This window comes from Trichechus manatus, unplaced genomic scaffold, assembly GCF_000243295.1.
Source record: "Trichechus manatus latirostris isolate Lorelei unplaced genomic scaffold, TriManLat1.0 scaffold00037, whole genome shotgun sequence".
Taxonomy (NCBI): Eukaryota; Metazoa; Chordata; class Mammalia; order Sirenia; family Trichechidae; genus Trichechus; species Trichechus manatus.
The window spans coordinates 14,397,373-14,415,498 of NW_004443973.1; the positions used below are offsets into that span (position 1 = coordinate 14,397,373).

Sequence of the window (18,126 nt, forward strand, 5' to 3'; positions counted from 1 at the left end):
AAAAAAAAAAAAAAGGTCGAGAAGGGAGAGGTTTTACGTGTCGTGGGGTTGTTAACCAATGTCATAAAACTATATGTGTACTATTGTTTAATGAGAAACTCTTCTGTAAACCTTCACCTGAAGTACAATTAAAAAAAAAAAAGTACAATAGCTGAAATGAAAAATTCCCTAGAGGGGCTCAATAGCAGATTTGAGCTAGCAGAAGGAAGAATCAGTGAACCTCAATATAGTTCAATAGAGATTATCCAGTCTGAGGTAAGAAATATTGAATGTACAGGCAGAAAATACAGAAAGTCCATTCTCCATGACCATACTACTGCCATATATCCAGATCCTGACCTATACTATAGACCTATCATTGCAGCAAGCAGTAAGCCCTGTTTTTCAGGAATCATTCATAACCTTGCCCATTAGCTTCCCCAGAAGGGGTTCTAATAAATATTTAGGAAAGTTGAAGGCAACCTACAATGCATATATAAATATACATATATATAACCCATTGCCATCAAGCCAATTCCAACTCATAGCAACCCTACAGGACAGAGTAGAACTGCCCCACAGGGTTCTAAAGATGTGGCTGGTGAATTCAAACTGCCACCCTTTTGGTTAGCAGCCACAGCTCTTAAGCACTGCACGACCAGGACTCCTATATATAATATGTATATCAATCAACAGTTCCAATATTAAATACAGACATACATACATATATATATATAGCTTTACATATATATAGCTAGTTTTATATGTATAGCAAGATTTATACATAAAGCTAGCTTTATACATATAAAACCCAAAACCAAACCTGCTGCTATTGAGTCGATTCCAACTCAGAACCACCCTATAGCTAGCTTTATATATATAGGTAGCTTTACATATATATATAGGAGCCCTGGTGTATATATAGCTAGCTTTATACATATAGCTAAGTCATATATGTATAGCTAGGTTTGTTCCCGCTACTCAGTTTTTCAAAACTAGTTTTTTAAATGGATACAAACAAATATGGTAAAATTATAAGAAAAAAGAACATGATTAATACAGAAGTCAAGACTGCAGATGTGGGAGGGAAGAGAATAAGATTATAGGGGATCACACAGAAAGCGTCTGAAGCACTGGTAATATTCTATTTCTTATCCTGGGTAGTAGGTACATGAGTATTCATTTTACTATTATTCTTCAGACTGTGCATATGGTCAATAAACTCTTCTGTGTGTATATTTAATAATTTTAAAAAATTTTAATGAGAAACTGCTTTACACCCACCAATTGACAGTCTTATAAACAAATGTTAATGAGAATGTGGAAAAAAGGAACATACCCTGCTGCTGAGTGTATAGATTAATATAAACATTTGGGAGGCAATTTGCAATCATTAATATACTTGAAGATGTCCTTACTCAAGAAACCAGCAATTCCACTGCAGGTGTCAGTCCTAGAGAAACTCTCACAGGTACACAAGTAGGCATATACAAGAATGTCTTACAGCATTGTATCTAACATCAAAAAGGTGGAAACAATCTCATTACCTCACAATAAGGGAAGAGTTAAACTGTTAGTCTAATTAAATATGCGGCAGTTACAATAAATATCTGCATGTAGTAATGTTATTAATGATTCTCAGAAATAATAGTGAAAAGGTAAGTTACAAAAGGCACAGTATTATACCATTTACACAGAATTTTAAATAAGACAATAATATTGGTTATGAATACATACACATGTAGTAAAAGTACAAAATATATATGGGAATGATATACATAAATTTTAGGATAGTGGTTATACTTGAAGACAAAAGAAAGAGACAAAGCTGTGGTTATTAGCTTTATCTGTAACATTTTATTTCTTTTATAAAAAGAGATATTTTAAATGCTAATAGCTATTTGATTTTCAAGATATACCAAAGCTATCTATGATTTTCTGTATGTTTAAAATATTTCCAGTTTTAAGAGCACTAAGACAGTGAAGAAAAAGAATTATTCATCTTTTAGTCTTCAGTAATCATATTTTTATTTTTAGTAACTCAAATATGAATATAATTAACACTATGAGTAACAAGACCACCTGAGGTTGAGTAGACTATTTCTAAGCAGGGTACAGATACAGCTTTGTCATTTAGGTACCTAAAGCACTACTACATTGGTGATTTTCTTTATTCCTAATAAAAACAATTACAGCTTAAGAAACAACACAATGTTGAAATGACATTTTCTAACTGTTTGATAAACTCAAATGAAATTTTCCTATGCAGGTAGAAAAAGATATTTGTAATATATGTATATGATTGTATATGATATCCAAATGGCCAATAAACATAGGAAATGGTAGCTTCATTAGTCATCAGGAAAATGCAAATTAACACCACAATGAGTTACCACTTCACCCTTTACTATTAATAGTAAAATGGATAAATTGTGGTATACGTTCACACAAAGAAATGCTACACAATGAAATAAACTATTGCTACATGCACCAACATGAATGGATCTCACAAACATAATGTTTAGTAAAGAAGGAAGACACATATGATTCCTATAGAGTCCATTTATATAAATTCCAAAAACAGGTAAAACTGATCTATGGTTTTAGAAGCCAAGACAGTGGTTATCTAGGTGCTGGTAATGTTTGTGATATTCCTAATTCTTGATCTGAGTGCAGATTACCTAAAGTGTGCTCATTTTGTGAAAATTAATCAAGCAGTATACATGTTATATGCACATTTCTTACGTATATTACACTTCATAAGTTTATTTATAAATATTCCTAATTAATCATATTAAACAAAATTTATACTAATTCATCTTAAGATCATGGTATAGCATTATATCTGTACCCTTTATAAGACTAAAATACTAAATGTTGAATCCTGGTCTATTTTTAATACTACCTAAATACCGTAAGCATTAATTGTCTGTCTATAAAAATATCAACATATAAAACTAAAACTTTAAAACATGGGTAAAATGACTAGGAATTTATGTGCTTTTTAAATGATGTATAAAAAGGATAATATCAATATAACATTAATAAATCAGACAATTGCAACAATCATAGCTAACACTTATGTGGCATTTGCTTATATGCCAGCACTATTTTAATCACTTTATACATAAAAATCCATTTAATCCTCCCAACATCCTGTGAAACAGGTACTATTATTATCTCCATTTTATAGAAGAGAAAGCCAAGACACAGAGAGGTTAAATAACTTGTCCCAAGTCGTCTGGTAGTAAGTGAAGGAGCTCATATTAAAACCCAGGCAGCTTATGTCTAGGATCCACACACCATAAGGCCTTTCTATTAAGTGGGGTGGGGCATAATTATTATAGTCTAAAAAGTTATTCAAGTAATACTACCACAATTTGCTATTACCCATGCAGTATATATACGATATACTTTAGACAGAAAAATTTTATATACATATTGGTTAACAGCTTTACCAACATTTAAGTTAGCTTTATCTTTTTGATAAAGGTTTCTATGTAATACTATTGTGGCTACATATAATTCAAAACAATCTCAATATCTTATGTTGAAATATTTCAGCTACTCTATTTCACTTAGCATAGAAAAGCAGTTTAGGGGTTTTATTTTGCTTGTTTGTTGGCTTTAAGCACTAGACCCTAAATATGCAGCATTTAGACTAATATAGTATTCCAAAACAAAGGTTATATATTTGTTCAAAGCAGCAGGTAATATATCATTTTGACTGCTCTTTTCAAAAGCTTAATGGAATAATGCAAATGAAAAGCTATATGACAGCAGAAATTTTTTACATGACTCAAATTGACACCTAATTATTGACTAGTCTGAGAAAAAAACGCCCTGATATATATAAACTCATACATCAAACCTTCAAACATGGGGCAACAGCTATTAACCTTCAAGATGGGAAATGGGAAGCAACAGAAATATCAGAAATTATAGTATGAAAATTTTTACTTCAAAGTTGAATTTAAAACAGTCACTGTACAAAAATCACTTTTTGAAATCACCTAGACTCTAGTTCCAACATACCATTAACATGTTTCACTGAGCTGCTCTGGGCTGCCATATCCTCATAATGTAAAATAACACTGAATTGAATGGATGTTTCTTCAATTTTTGGTTTGCTTTTTGGTTGTTTTGTTTCTGTTTTCTTTTTAAGAAACAAACTGCCCATATTAAGGTATTTGGAAGGGATGAAGGGAAGCAGGATGAGCCACCTCCACTCTCTTAGACCCCTCTCGCTGTTGTAAACCCCCTCTTCCAGTGATGACCTCTGAGACACTTTTGTAGAACCTGGATTTGAAGATCTTGAAGGCCTTTTCCAGTAATAAGATCCTACGATTCTAAACACCTAAACATCACATAAAGCAAATTTGGCTTATTTCCACTTATAAAACTTCAGCATAAAAATTAAAAGAAATTTACTTTTCAGTCATTTAACAAATATTTACTGATTGTCTACAAAGCAGCAGGCACCAAGTTAGATGCTAAGGATACAACAGTTTTAATTTACTCAACCCTTTTTCACAAAATAAAAAAGGACTCTACTCAACAAAATCAGTTAAACTAGGTCTGTCTCTTAAAACCAAAAGAAAATGAAAATGACCAATAGTCAATTAGTCTGGCAGTTTAGGGTTATTTTCCCAATAGTGCTATAATAAGAGCTAAAACAGTCAAAGGTACTATCACATATGTAATTCATAAAAGATATCACATAAAGGAAGAACATGCTATATTTTACATACAAAAGAAATTTCAAAAAAATGTAAGTTTTACATAGGAACAAACACATGCTTTCATGTATATATGGGTACATTTAAGTACATAAAATATTAGTAGATAAATACGATAGTTTACACATAAAATTTCAAAGATTAATTTTCAAGAAATGACTAAAAGGTTTTAGTCTGAAGCTAGAGAGTTTATTTTTCCTCTGTTATTAACTACTTTATTTGAATACATACTTCTTTTAAAACATGGATTTTCAAACTCCTGCAAAGAAACATCATGGAACTTCAGAAATATTTCTAAGAAGCTATAGAGAAATATGGAAACTCCAAGGGGAGGGAATGAGAGGATTATGGAAAATAAAGCGCAAAACAGAGCCCTGGCGGCACAGTGGTTAAAAGCTATGGCGAGCTATGGCTGCTAACCAAAAAGGTTGACAGTTTGAATCCACCAGTCGCTCCTTGGAAACCCTATGGGGCAATTCTACTCTGTCCCATAGGTTCACTATGACTTGGAACCAACTTGATGGCACCTAACAACAAAGCGCAAAATACGAAAGAGAAAAACTTTGACAAAAACAGCTTTGGGGATATGATTTAACCTATGTGAAGTAGTTATAAATCAAAAAATGATCAGCCGGGGAGTGGACAGCCCCATAAAACCAAATGGGACTAATGAGGTACAGCAGTCCAGGGACAAGGGCCAGAAGGCGACAGGAAAGCTGGTGATAGGGAACCCAAGGTTGAGTAAGGATAGTGTTGATGTGTTGTGAGGTTGTTAACCATTGTCATAGGGCAACATGTGTACTGTTAAATGAGAAACTATTTTGTTCTGTAAGCCTTCATCTAAAGTGAGAACAGCAGCACAACCGGAAGAGTGTAGTCAATGTCACTGAACTGTGCATGTAGAAATTTTTGAAATGGTGTATCTTTGGCTATGTATATTTTCACCAAAAAAAAAAAAGGTGAGAAGGGAGAGGGTTGACATGTTGTGGGGTTGTTAACCAATGTCATAAAACAATATGTGTACTACTGTTTCATGAGAAACTATTTGTTCTGTAAGCCTTCACCTGATGTACAATAAAAAAAATAAAAAATAAAAAAAATGAGCTAGATGTAAACAACTAATAATACAAAATAGATTAGAAACTGCAAGATACCTGTAAACAGAAAAACTGCAAAGTTTACCGGTATATCAGGATAAGTCTAAACCAGGTTTCTTAACCTTGGCCCTAATGACATTTGGGGTCAGATAGTTCTTTGTTTGGGATGAAGGTGGGCTGTGTCCTGTGCATTGTAGGATATTTAGCAAAATGTTTGTCCTCTACTAAATGTCAGTGGCAAGCCCCAAGCCCCTCTCCCCTGGTCTTCAGGCCATGCTAAATGTCCCCTGGGGGACAAAAAATCACCCTGGTTGAGAACCAGTAGTCTAAACAAAGGAAATAAACTTCTCAGAACTAAATTAAAAGTTTGATAATAGATGTCCTGAGATAAATGTTAAACCTTAAACCAAAAATATCCTCTAACATCTTCTTAAAACAAAACAATAGTTTAGCTTAACTAGGAAAGAATGTCTGCCTTGAGTATTAAACTTTAAGATGTATTTGTATGGGATCAAATTGACAACAGCAGGTCAAAGGATTAGATAGGAACCTTAGGGGGTAGTGAGGTTATGTTAATGAGGGAGGAACAACTCAAAAAAGGAGGGTGAGAATGGCTGCACAACTTGAAGAATATAATCAATGTCAGTGAATTAAACATGTAGAAACTGTTGAATTGGGGTATGTTCTGCTGTATATATTCTCAACAACAACAAAAATAAAATAAATTACAAAATAATTATTGAAAAGAGAAGTATAAAAGATACAATACCGTTTTCCTTATGGAGTGTTTGGCTCATAAAATAAATGCGTGCTATTATTATTTTTTAAATGTGTGTTGTTAAAAAAAATTTTCTCTTTAAAATTATTTACATTATTTAATGACTCCAGTCCCAGTCAAATTTTGTATTAATTACAAAGTAAAAGAGAACATAGTAATAAAATTTACTATATATTTAATTTTTACATATTCAAAATGACTAACCTAACCTTTTCCCCAACCCCCAAAAAAGATAGAGCCACTTAGTACAACGGTGTTTAAGAAGCCCACATTAGGTTTTCCATGAAAATGCCTCCTCCCATCCGTCTTTTCATTTTTCAATTTTCAACACGAATTTCTCAAATTTACTCATTCAATGAATGTCTTCTGAATGTCTACTATGTACCAGCATACATAGTATGGTATGTTAGGTAGTAAAGATGTAAGAGAAATACAGAGTCAAAAATATCTTCCCTCAAGAAGCCCAGAGTCTAGTAAAAGTCCGCAACTAAACAAATAGCTACAAAACCACACTAAAAGCATAAAAAGAGGTTGTTAAAATTGTAGACTAAGGAGAATCTCAGACTGTCTGCCCAAGAGTTTTGGACAAAGACACAGAGATGTTGATGGCTGAGCATGGTTTTGAGGTTTTTGGATTTGTTTGTTTTTAGGAAGGAAGGAAGATATTAAAATTCCACACCACATACTTTCCTCAAACATTTGTGATGGATCTTAAATTCAACATACATATTACTGCAAAGTCTTGGTAAAAGAGAAATTTCAATTACATCTAATATCTATACTTTCACTTTTATAGTTTCTCAAGATCAAATTTATTATATCAAAGATACCTGCATCACTTAAACTTACTATTTAAACAATTTAACCTGAACTTTAGAAAAACACAAATAAAAGATGTTATCCTGTGATGTTCAGCAACGTAATATTAACTATTAAATTTTTTTAAAGTGAATATAATACATTAAAAAATAGTCTACAACTACAATAATACAAAAAATTGAAGTCTTCATTAAAAAGATATCCTTTAAAACTGTTATTTTCTTTACAAAAACAAGACAGGATGGTTCCAGTAGGCGTCCAAAATAAAACACCAGATGACCTTCCAGTAGAAGAAAAGGCACTAGACCTAAATGATAGGGAATTCAAATCTTTAATATTCAGAATTATCCAAGAGTTGAAGCAAAAAACAGACAAAAATGAGGAAAAAAATAGACAAATTCATGGAAAAGGCAAACAAATTCATGGAAAACACAGACCAAAAAAATGGAAGAATTCAAGAAAATAATACAGAAACAAAATGCTAAAATAAATTCACAACTAGAAATCATACAAAAACAACAATCAGACATCCAAAAGATAAACAACAAAATTTCAGAAATGGACAGTGTCACAGAAGTGCTAAGGAGCAGCTTTGAAACGATGGAAGACAGGATCAGGGAAATTGAAGACAAACATTAGATACAACTCTGAGGAAAAATCAGAAAAAAGAACAAAGAAAAATGAAGAAACCCTGAGAATTATGTGGGATACAATCAAAAGCAAAAATCTGCGAGTGATCGGAGTTCCAGAACAGGGGGAGAAAACAGAAGACACAGAGAGGATCACTGAAGAATTGCTGACAGAAAACTTCCCAAATATCATGAAAGATGAAAAGCTGACCATCCAAGAAGCTCAATAAACCCCATACAGGATAGACCCCAAAAGAAAATCACCAAGGCATATCATAACCGCACGCACTAAAACCAAAGACAAAGAATCCTGAGAGCAGCTCGAGAAAAACAAAAAGTCACATACAGAGGAGAAACAATAAGACTAAGCTCAGATTATCTGGCAGAAACCATGCAGGCAAGAAGGCAATGGGATGACATATATAAAACCTTGAAAGAAAAGAATTGCCAGCCAAGAATAATATATCCTGCAAAACTCTCATTCAAATATGATGGTGAAATTAGGTCATTGCCAGATAAACAGAAATTAAGGGACTATGTAAAAACCAGACCGAACTTACAAGACTTATTAAAGGAGTCCTTCGATCTGAGAGCAAATAATATCAGACCACAGGCTGAATATAGGACACAGGATTGTACTAGCCAGATACCAACCTAGGAAATGAACTCTTAAGGACTATGTAAAACCAAAAGTATTACAACAGGGAACCAGAGACGTTAATCTGTAAATGACAACAGCATCAGAACAATAAAAGAGGGAATAAACAGTGTAGGTACAGAACCTTCTAGTGGAGAGGAAGTAAAGCGATACCAAGTAATAATAGACTGGTACAAATCCAGGAAGATAAGGATAAATTTCAAGGTAACCACAAAGAAAGTTAACAAACCTACTTATCAAAATAAAGAAGAAAAACATAAAGTCTCAGTAAAAACAATACCTACAAAAAACAAAAGAAATGAAAAAAAAAATTCACAAACAAAAGGAACTCAGCACAGGAGAGTTTAAGAGGAACAAAGAAAACATCAGCACCACAAAAAAAAAAAAACACTACAAAATGCAATCCCACTCCTAGGAATACATCCTAGAGAAATAAGAGCCGTCACACTAATAGATATATGCACACCCATATTCACTGAAGCACTGTTCACAATAGCAAAAAGAGAGAAACAACCTAGATGCTTATCAACAGATAAATGGATAAACGAACTATGGTACATACACAGTGGTGTATTATACCAAGATAAACAACAATGATAAATCTGTGAAGCATCTCATAACATGGATGAAACTGGAGGACATTATGCTGAGTGAAGTAAGTCAATCACAAAAGGACAAATATTGTATGAAACCTCTACCGTATAACTCATGTAAAAGTTTACACGCAAAAAGAAACAATCTTTGTTGGTTACGAGGGATGGGAGGTGTTGGGGGGGAACTAAACAGATAAGTGGCAACTTTGGTGAAGGGTAAGACAGTACACATTACTGGGGAAGCCAGCACAACTTGTACAAGGAAAGGTCATGGAAGCTCCACAGACACATCCAAACTCCCCGAGGGACTGAATTGCTGGGTGGAGGGCTGTGGGGACCATGGTCTTGGGGAACATCTAGCTCTATTGGCATAACACAGTTTATAAAGACAATGTTCTACATTCTATCTTGGTGAGTAGTGTCTGCGGTCTTAAGACCCTCTGAGCAGCCATCTAAGATACTCTACTCGTCTCACCCCTTCGGGAGAAAGGGAGAACGAAGAGAAAAAGATACAAGGAAAAGATTAGTCCAAAGGACTAATGGACCACAGCTACCATGGCCTCCACCAGACTGAGTCCAGTACAGCTAGACGGAGCCCGGCTACCACCACTGACTTCTCTGACCGGGATCACAATAGAGGGTCCTGGACAGAGCTAGAAAAGGATGCAGAACAGAATGCTAATAAAAAAAAGACCAGATTTACTGGCCTGACAGACTGGAGAAACCCTGACAGTATGGCCCCTGGACACCCTTTTAGCTCAGTGATGAAGCCCCTCCCAAAGTTCACCATTCAGCCGGGGACTGGCAGCCTCATAAAACAAAACAGGACTAACGAGGCATAGCAGTCCAGAGACAAGGACTAGAAGGCAGGAGGGGACAGGAAAGCTGGTGATAGGGAACCCAAGGTTGAGAAGGGACAGTGTTGACATGTCATGGGGTTGTTAACCATTGTCATACATAGGGCAATATGTGTACTAACTGTTTAATGAGAAACTATTTGTTCTGCAAACCTTCATCTAAGGTACAAAAAAAAAAGAATTATCTATGTGAGATCAAACTGACAACAGCAACTCAAAAGGTTTGATGGGAAGCCTAAGGGATAGTGAGTTGAAGATAATGGTGATGGAATAATTTGGAAAAGGATAGTGAGAATAGCAGCACAGCTGGAAGAATGAAATCGATGTCACTGAATTGTACATATAGGAACTTTTGAAATGGTGTAAATTTGGCTATGTGTATTTTCACCAAAAAAAAGGTCCTCAAGGTCGAGAAGAGAGCGTGTTGACACGTCGTGGGGTTCTTAACCAATGTCATAAAACAATATGTGTACTGACTGTTTAATGAGAAACTATTTGTTCTGTAAACCTTCATCTAAAGTACAATAAAAAAATTAAAAAATAAAACTTATTTTCTGCAGTCATCAACATTTTAAACTACTGTGTTAAATATTTACAAATAAAATTCATTTTGCTTTGACTATTTTCACAGTTGCCAAGAGGACAGCAACACTGTCACACTTTACATATACAGACACCCATCAGCATCTCTGATGTCAGTCCGTTTTATTACCTTAACTTGTGCCTCCTCTACCGGTTTAAAAGTAGAACAATACAAACTCAAGCTTTTAATTCCATTAGGCAAATAGCAACTAAATAAGTTTGTTACTTTTTGATTTAATGATCATGCTTTATAAAATTTATTTTTAGCAGATCAACATCAAATTTTGGATCAAGATCTTGAGAACACAAATCTCGGTCAGATCATTTTTTTAAAAACCTTAAGATATTATTTTCTCCTCTAAAGACTGAGAGTATACTAAAATTTTTCTAAATAAATACAAAATTTTCCATTTCTATGCTAATCATTTTGACTTACAATGCTGTGTATCTGTCCATTGCAGACTGCACATCTCTACGGTAAACCGTTCGAAGAATGACCATGACGGGGTCAAACTCCTGATCCCAGACTTCACCTATTATTCAAAAGAAAGTAGAAATAGAACCCTGACCTGTTAGGAATAAAGTCAATTCATCATTACATTTGTTAAGTACATTTCAAATTTAAAGGATGGAATAGTTTAATTTGATCATATACTTGCCTTAATATAGGCTTGATGTCATGACTACATATCTAAGTCAAAAAATCATAATTTCATCATTATGAATGTTCTCTTGAGTTCAGCAAGAACTACTGAACAAAAAAATTTATAGTGTATACAGCTAGATGGTGCCCAGCTACCACCACTGACTGCTCTGACCAGGATCACAACAGAGGGTTCTGGACAGAGCTGGAGAAGGATGTAGAATATAATTCTAACTCACAAAAAAAAAGACCAGATTTACTGGCCTAAAGGAGACACGAGAAACCCCTAGAGTATGGCTCCCAGACACCCTTTTAGCTCAGTGGTGAAGTTATCTCCGAGGTTCACCGTTCAGCCTGGGAGTGGACAGCCCCATAAAACTAAATGGGACTAATGAGGTACAGCAGTCCAGGGACAAGGACCAGAAGGCAGAAGGGGACAAGGAAGCTGGTGATAGGGAACCCAAGGTTGAGTAAGGATATTGTTGATGTGTTGTGAGATTGTTAACCATTGTCACAGGGCAACATGTGTAGTAACTGTTAAATGAGAAACCATTTTGTTCTGTAAGCCTTCATCTTAAGTGAGAATAGCAGCACAATTGGAAGAGCGTAGTCAATGTCACTGAACTGTGCATGTAGAAATTTTTGAAATGGTGTATCTTTGGCTATGTGTATTTTCACCAAAAAAAAAAAAAAAAGGTTGAGAAGTTAGAGGGTTGACATGTTGTGGGGCTGTTAAACAATGTCATAAAACAATATGTGTACTACTGTTTCATGAGAAACTATTTGTTCTGTAAGCCTTTACCTGAAGTACAATTAAAAAAAAAAAATTTATAGTGTAATAATGCCTCAGTGTAAAAGTTTAGTTCAATGTTTTTTTTCCTAAAGTGTCAACTACAAAGTAAGAAACAGATTGCTGATACTTTTAAAAGTATTTAAAGATAAAAACAAGAAAATTAGATTTAAAATTAATGAGCTCATACTGTGTTTTTATTTGGGCCTCAAAAACATTTTTGTTGATAAGAGTTTCTGCTCCTTTGCTAAAATTAATTAACTGGTCTCCTTACCTTCTCCATAACTAACAACTATTTCACATGTACATAAAATGCTTTTAAGTATTCAGTGTTCAAAACTTTTTATTTTAATAATTATATACTTATTTTAATGTGTATTAGAAAATTTTAAGTTGCAAATAAAACCCATGACCTCACTAATAGTCATACCCGCAAAAAAGTAAAAAAAAAAAACAAAAACAACAAAAACCAGTGAGTCCTTTTAAGAAAATACCAAGTATATAATAGTAGACATGATATGGAGATGTGGCAAAAGCCTAAAAGGTGGTCTGAGAATAATAATTTTAGAATGCATTGCCTTAAGAGTGTCTCTTTCCTGCATTAAGTTTTTCCCCTCTCATTCTCTCTAGCAGAATTCTTAGTATTTAAAAACATGTTAAGAAGTTTAAGGTCTTTCTACCCATCCACTATAATTTCAACTTTCTGGCATCCTTCACTTTAAATTCTATTAATTTATGTAGCTAAAATGCCAATGTTTTTAACAAAATTATATAATCTTTCAAACTCGTTCCCACTAAGTCAATTCTGACTCATGGCAACCCTGTAGGACAGAGTAGAACTGCCCCACAGAGTTTCCAAGGAACAGCTGGTGGATTTGAACTGCCAACCTTTTGGTTAGCAGCCAAGCTCTTAATCACTGCGCCACCAAGGCTCCATGTATAATCTCAGCAATGGAAAAAAAAAATTTAGTAATTAGTCCAGTAGGTTTCAAACACTGTTCCATGCAGCTGAATTTCCAGAGCTATAACAGGAGTAGTAGCCCTGGTGGCACAACGGTTAAGCACTCTGCTGCTAACCAAATGGTTGGCAGTTCGAACCCACTCAGCCGCTCCGCAGAAGAAAGATACGGCAACCTACTCCTGTAAAAACTGCAGCCTAGAAAACCCTATGGGGCAGTTGTACTCTGTCACATGGGGGTCCTTGTGAGTCAAAATCAACTCAACGCCATCTAACAACATAACAGGAGTCACTTTAGAAGCAAGGGGATGACAGAACAGATGCAATGGAATGGCAGGTCCACTACTGGCACCACTTTAACAAGAGTAAGTGTGCTTTTTTACCAGTTTTATGTAACAGATTCACTTAAAGTTTAGTTGCCTCTAAGTAAAGGCTTAGTTCAACCATTTTAAGGAAGTTTAAAAACCACTCATCTAGTCCAACTCTCTCATTTTACAAATAAGAAGCCAAATCCAAATAAAAAACTGATTTTCTCAACATTACACGGCTAGCTAATACAATTCAGTACTGTATTTGAATATAACACCCACGTTTCTTGGCACTAATCTTTAAATGTCCAGTGCCACATCCCAGTATCTCAAACTTTACTGTGCATGAGAATCTGCAGAGCTTGATAATAAGCAGATTTTTCAGGTTCCATCCCCAAAGATTCTGATGAGAGTAGATTTGAGATAGGGATAGGAACTTATGAATATGACAAAGGTAATCCTCACATCACACGTTAATAAACATTGCACTGCACCAGAACTCCACTCCACTTCTAAGTTCATCTAAATTTTAGACAGTGTTCTCTGCAATAAAGAAATACTATGTTTTGCCTTTAATGGAATACATATAAAGTTCCTTTTGTAATTTAGAGTTAGTTAAGAAGCTTTATTATAATATAAAGCCAGAGATTTAAAAATAAATGGAATTATCACTGTTTATCATAAAAGACACACATTCATAAGAAAGAAAAGAAAACCAAAGCTGAATAAATTTCAGATTCTCATGTTTGCCCCAAAAGGCAAAACATTTCCTTTCAGCATCTACAAGAATTCACCTTTAGAAAACTAATATTTGAAATAATCTATTTATGTATATAAACGTACCTTTGGGAGTATACATGCCTTGTTGCATAGAACCTCCAGGTTCGAAAACAGGAGCCTTAAAATCAGCTACAGTTGATAAAACTGATTCAAAGCTATAACTGCCTGGAATAATGCCACTTTTGGGATTTGGATTTTCTGGAATATGATGTTTGTGTCAAGAAAAAAATATTAGTGATTAAAACCCAGCTTCATAACCTAACCAAGGCACTCTAGTTTTCTGCTTTTTCTAAAAGTCAAATAGTAATTGGCTGTAATATATAATGTCAGCCACCAGAGGGCAATATAATACAACAGTTTGATCAGTAACTATTAATTGAAAATTTTTAGAATATTTTAAATCTAGTAATCTACTAACAAGTTGTGTGCTGAAGTAGTTCTCAGGGATATTTAACCCCCCAGACAAATTAATTAAACCAGGAAATGGGAAAAAAAATTAACTGATATCCAATTCCATTATTTTGCAAAAAATGTCTCTATAAAATACACTAAAAATTAGCCAAGATTTTCATGAATAAAAATTATTTTCCTAAAAACACAAAATTCCATCCTAAAAGACTAAAGAAAAAGGTGCTAAGCAAAGAAGCAAACCAATAAACCACAAAGGTTCTTTTTCATTTGTTTCACGTTAAGGTATGTAATTCTTTTTAGTTCAAAGTTACAGGGAATATTTTGCTTTGTAACAGCACTGATAGGGGTTGGATGAAATCATCAAACAATATCAAAGTGATGCTGTTTATGAAAATTTTCAAGGTTATCAAACAGGCATTCCAATACAAGTTATTTCACAAAAGCAAAATTTTAGCCAATTCTTTTAAACACATTCATAAGTTATATATGTATTAAATTCAGTCAAATATTTTCATTACAAAATAACACAATATTTGTCTAAAATTTCAAGAACATTCATTAAATATTTAAAATAATAATAATGTGTCCAATATATGCTCAGTCCTAGACAGTAAAACCTGCAAAAGCTGGAACCTGTGTAAGGCAGACATCTGTCAGAGAAGGAAAATTCAAATATTTTCCATTAAAACAAGTGATAGAAAAGCAGTAAGACTGCACTGTGTGAAAGCTGGAAAACTTGCAAGACTTGGAAAAAACAAGGCAGTCCAGACAAGTTCCAGCTTTCACTATACAAAGTATCACAAGTTTTCAGACTTTGTAGACAATAGCCTCTGCCCTTAAAGACCTCTTGGTTTAAGATTGAATTCTAACAGAAAATTCTCAGAATGTTTAAAACCTTGGTTATAATAATTACAAGGGTATACCTGTAACTATTAACCATGAATTCCAACCTGGCTACACAGATAAGTGGATAACTACTGTTGTCCTAGAAGGTCAGGTCCCAAGGTTCCCAGAGCCATCAGTCCTGAGGTCTAACCACAACTCCCCAGAGAGGTGACAAGTGGAAGCAAAAATATCTGCCACCAGCCCTGAATACATATTTGAGAAGATGACTGGAGTATTTTTCTTTTATGGTATTTTTTAACTTCAGGGGGAAAAAAAATGTATAATCTTTAATCCACAAAAATTTATTATTATTCAGAGTCTACAACTAATAGAAAATTAAACTTTTAAAAGGATATGAGGTCCAACAACGAACTGTGTGTCCTGTCATTCATACACAGCTGGGCTACCATCTCTGCCCTAAGAATCTCATCATCAGACATTCCTAAGATAATTAAAAATAGAATTAATAATTCTGAATATACATAAATTACAAAGAAATAACTTACCACACATTCTATTAAGCTGTCTTACCTACAGGAGGTGCTTCAAAAATTAAAGAATCATATGACCCAGTAATTCCACTCCTAGGTATATACCCAAGAGACTTGAAAGCAGGGACTTAAACAGATACATGTACACCAATGTTCATTGCAGCACTATTAACAATAGCCAAAAGGAAGAAACAACCCAAGTGTTCATAAACAGATGAACAGATAAACAAAATGTGGTATGTACATACAATAAAATATTACTCAGCCATAAAGAGAAATGAAGTTCTAATATATGCTACAACATGGATGAACCTTGAAAACATTATGCTGAGTAAAATAAGTCAGACACAAAAGGACAAATATTGTATGATCCTATTTATATGAAATATCTAGAATAGGCAAGTGCAGAGACAAATGTTTATTAGCAGCTACTAGGGGCTGTGAAGAGGAGATTGAGAGTTATAGCTTAAGGGGTACTGAATTTCTGTTTGGGGTCATGAAAAACTTCTGGACATGGATAATGGTGATGGTAGCACAACACGGCAAATGTAATTAATGTCACTAAATGTACACTTAAAAATGGTTAAAATGGTATATTTTTTGCAATATATATTTTACTACAAAAAAGTTTTTAAAATAAATAAAGAGTAAAGAATGCAATGCCCCAAATATAACTGCAGTTTAACCACCTGACTGTTTGCAGTTTTCTTAAATAAGGGATTTTTTAAAGGGTATTCTAAAAGGTATACTAATTGTACATTATCAAGAGCTTGAAACAATGTATAAATATTCCACATCTTTTCCCTTTTTCATAAGCCAGTAATACTATGGGGATGGGGGATGGGGGATGGGGGAAGAAAGGCAGGAGGATAGTTAATATTCAAGTATCAGTATTAGTGGTTTTTACCTAAATGCAAACGAAGACTCAAGAGAATCACAAGAAATGTAAGAGCGCCTTCTAACATCGATCTCTCATGCTCTGCGTCAAGTACTATATTTTGGTGTTGCGATGCCATTGTCAACAAATCCACTACTTTAAATCTATAAGGAGAAATATTTGACATAGATTTTTAAAGGTTAAAATAAAATAAACTTAGATTCCAATACCCCAGAAAACCTGTCTTAACACAATTATGCTTACCTTTCAAAGACAGACGAAATAACATAATCTGGGTCAAGTCTAGAAGCACAGACCTTTAAAAGAAAAAAAATGCTCTATTTCTCAATATTCAGTTTTACTTCTAAAGTATAACATTTGAATTAGCAAGTTGGCTTACCTGTAACAGGTAAATGTCAGGATCAATCATGGAATTACAAAAATGAGACTGTACGTAGGTCATGGCTTGCCCTTTGATTTGCAGACCATTTCTTACCCACATATTGCTATGGATTTCAGCAAGACTTGCCTAATAAAATAGAAATTAAGTAAATTAGACAAAGAATAAGTCATCTAAATTCAATGTTTATAAAATCATGTGACAGCAAACCATGATTTTAATATATTTTATGACTAGACTTAATCATAGTATTAGCCTGAAATTTTGTCTAATTTAGTTTAAGATATTCAGATCAAATATATACTTTTAAACGTTAAAATGATCATTATGGTTTATACAGCCCCTTCTTTTGCAGTTTATACGTGACTTAACTTTCCACGATTACTCCTGAATACAACAATTTTCACTGAGTACTTTCAAGAAGAATCACTAGTATTTATGTTTAACTCTATTTAAGTCTTTCAAAAAAAAAAAACTGTACATAATACTTAAAGAAACACACAGGAATAATCATAAAATGAAGTTAATTGTTCAAAGTAAATGAACATAATCTATTATCTTAATTTACCCTATCATCAACCTTCAATCCAAACTAGTCATTTTCCAAATAATTGGCAGGTAAGAGAAGGTCAGATTAGAATAAATTTTCTAACTATGTTAATATTTAATTCTTCATGTATTTATGCCCTCTATCAACTAAAACTAAGCACAGTCATAACTTCATCTCCTACTTGTTCCTAACCCACAGAGTTGAAGTTCGATAATGATTAACAGCCTAAAATTACCAGGAAAAACAAACTGAACACAATAAAATGTTTGTATATAAAAAGTTTGTCCACAAAATCATGTTAG

The 18,126-nt window shown here is 33.9% G+C and overlaps 1 protein-coding gene across 8 annotated transcripts in view; it reads right to left on the reverse strand.

Moving 5' to 3' along the window:
• UBR3 (ubiquitin protein ligase E3 component n-recognin 3) overlaps window positions 1-18,126 on the reverse strand; it is a 254,201-nt gene that overhangs the window by 127,831 nt on the left and 108,244 nt on the right. For all 8 annotated transcript variants that reach the window (XR_002823969.1, XM_023730582.1, XM_023730581.1 and 5 more), the window contains exons 14-19: window positions 17,275-17,403; window positions 17,139-17,191; window positions 16,905-17,038; window positions 15,863-15,948; window positions 14,274-14,415; window positions 11,168-11,264 (exon numbers count right to left, since the gene is read on the reverse strand). Coding sequence is in view for 7 of the 8 variants with exons in the window: in XM_023730582.1 (XP_023586350.1) it covers window positions 11,168-11,264; window positions 14,274-14,415; window positions 15,863-15,948; window positions 16,905-17,038; window positions 17,139-17,191; window positions 17,275-17,403 (641 nt within the window). In the remaining variant the exon portion in view is untranslated. The remainder of the gene's footprint in view (window positions 1-11,167; window positions 11,265-14,273; window positions 14,416-15,862; window positions 15,949-16,904; window positions 17,039-17,138; window positions 17,192-17,274; window positions 17,404-18,126) is intronic.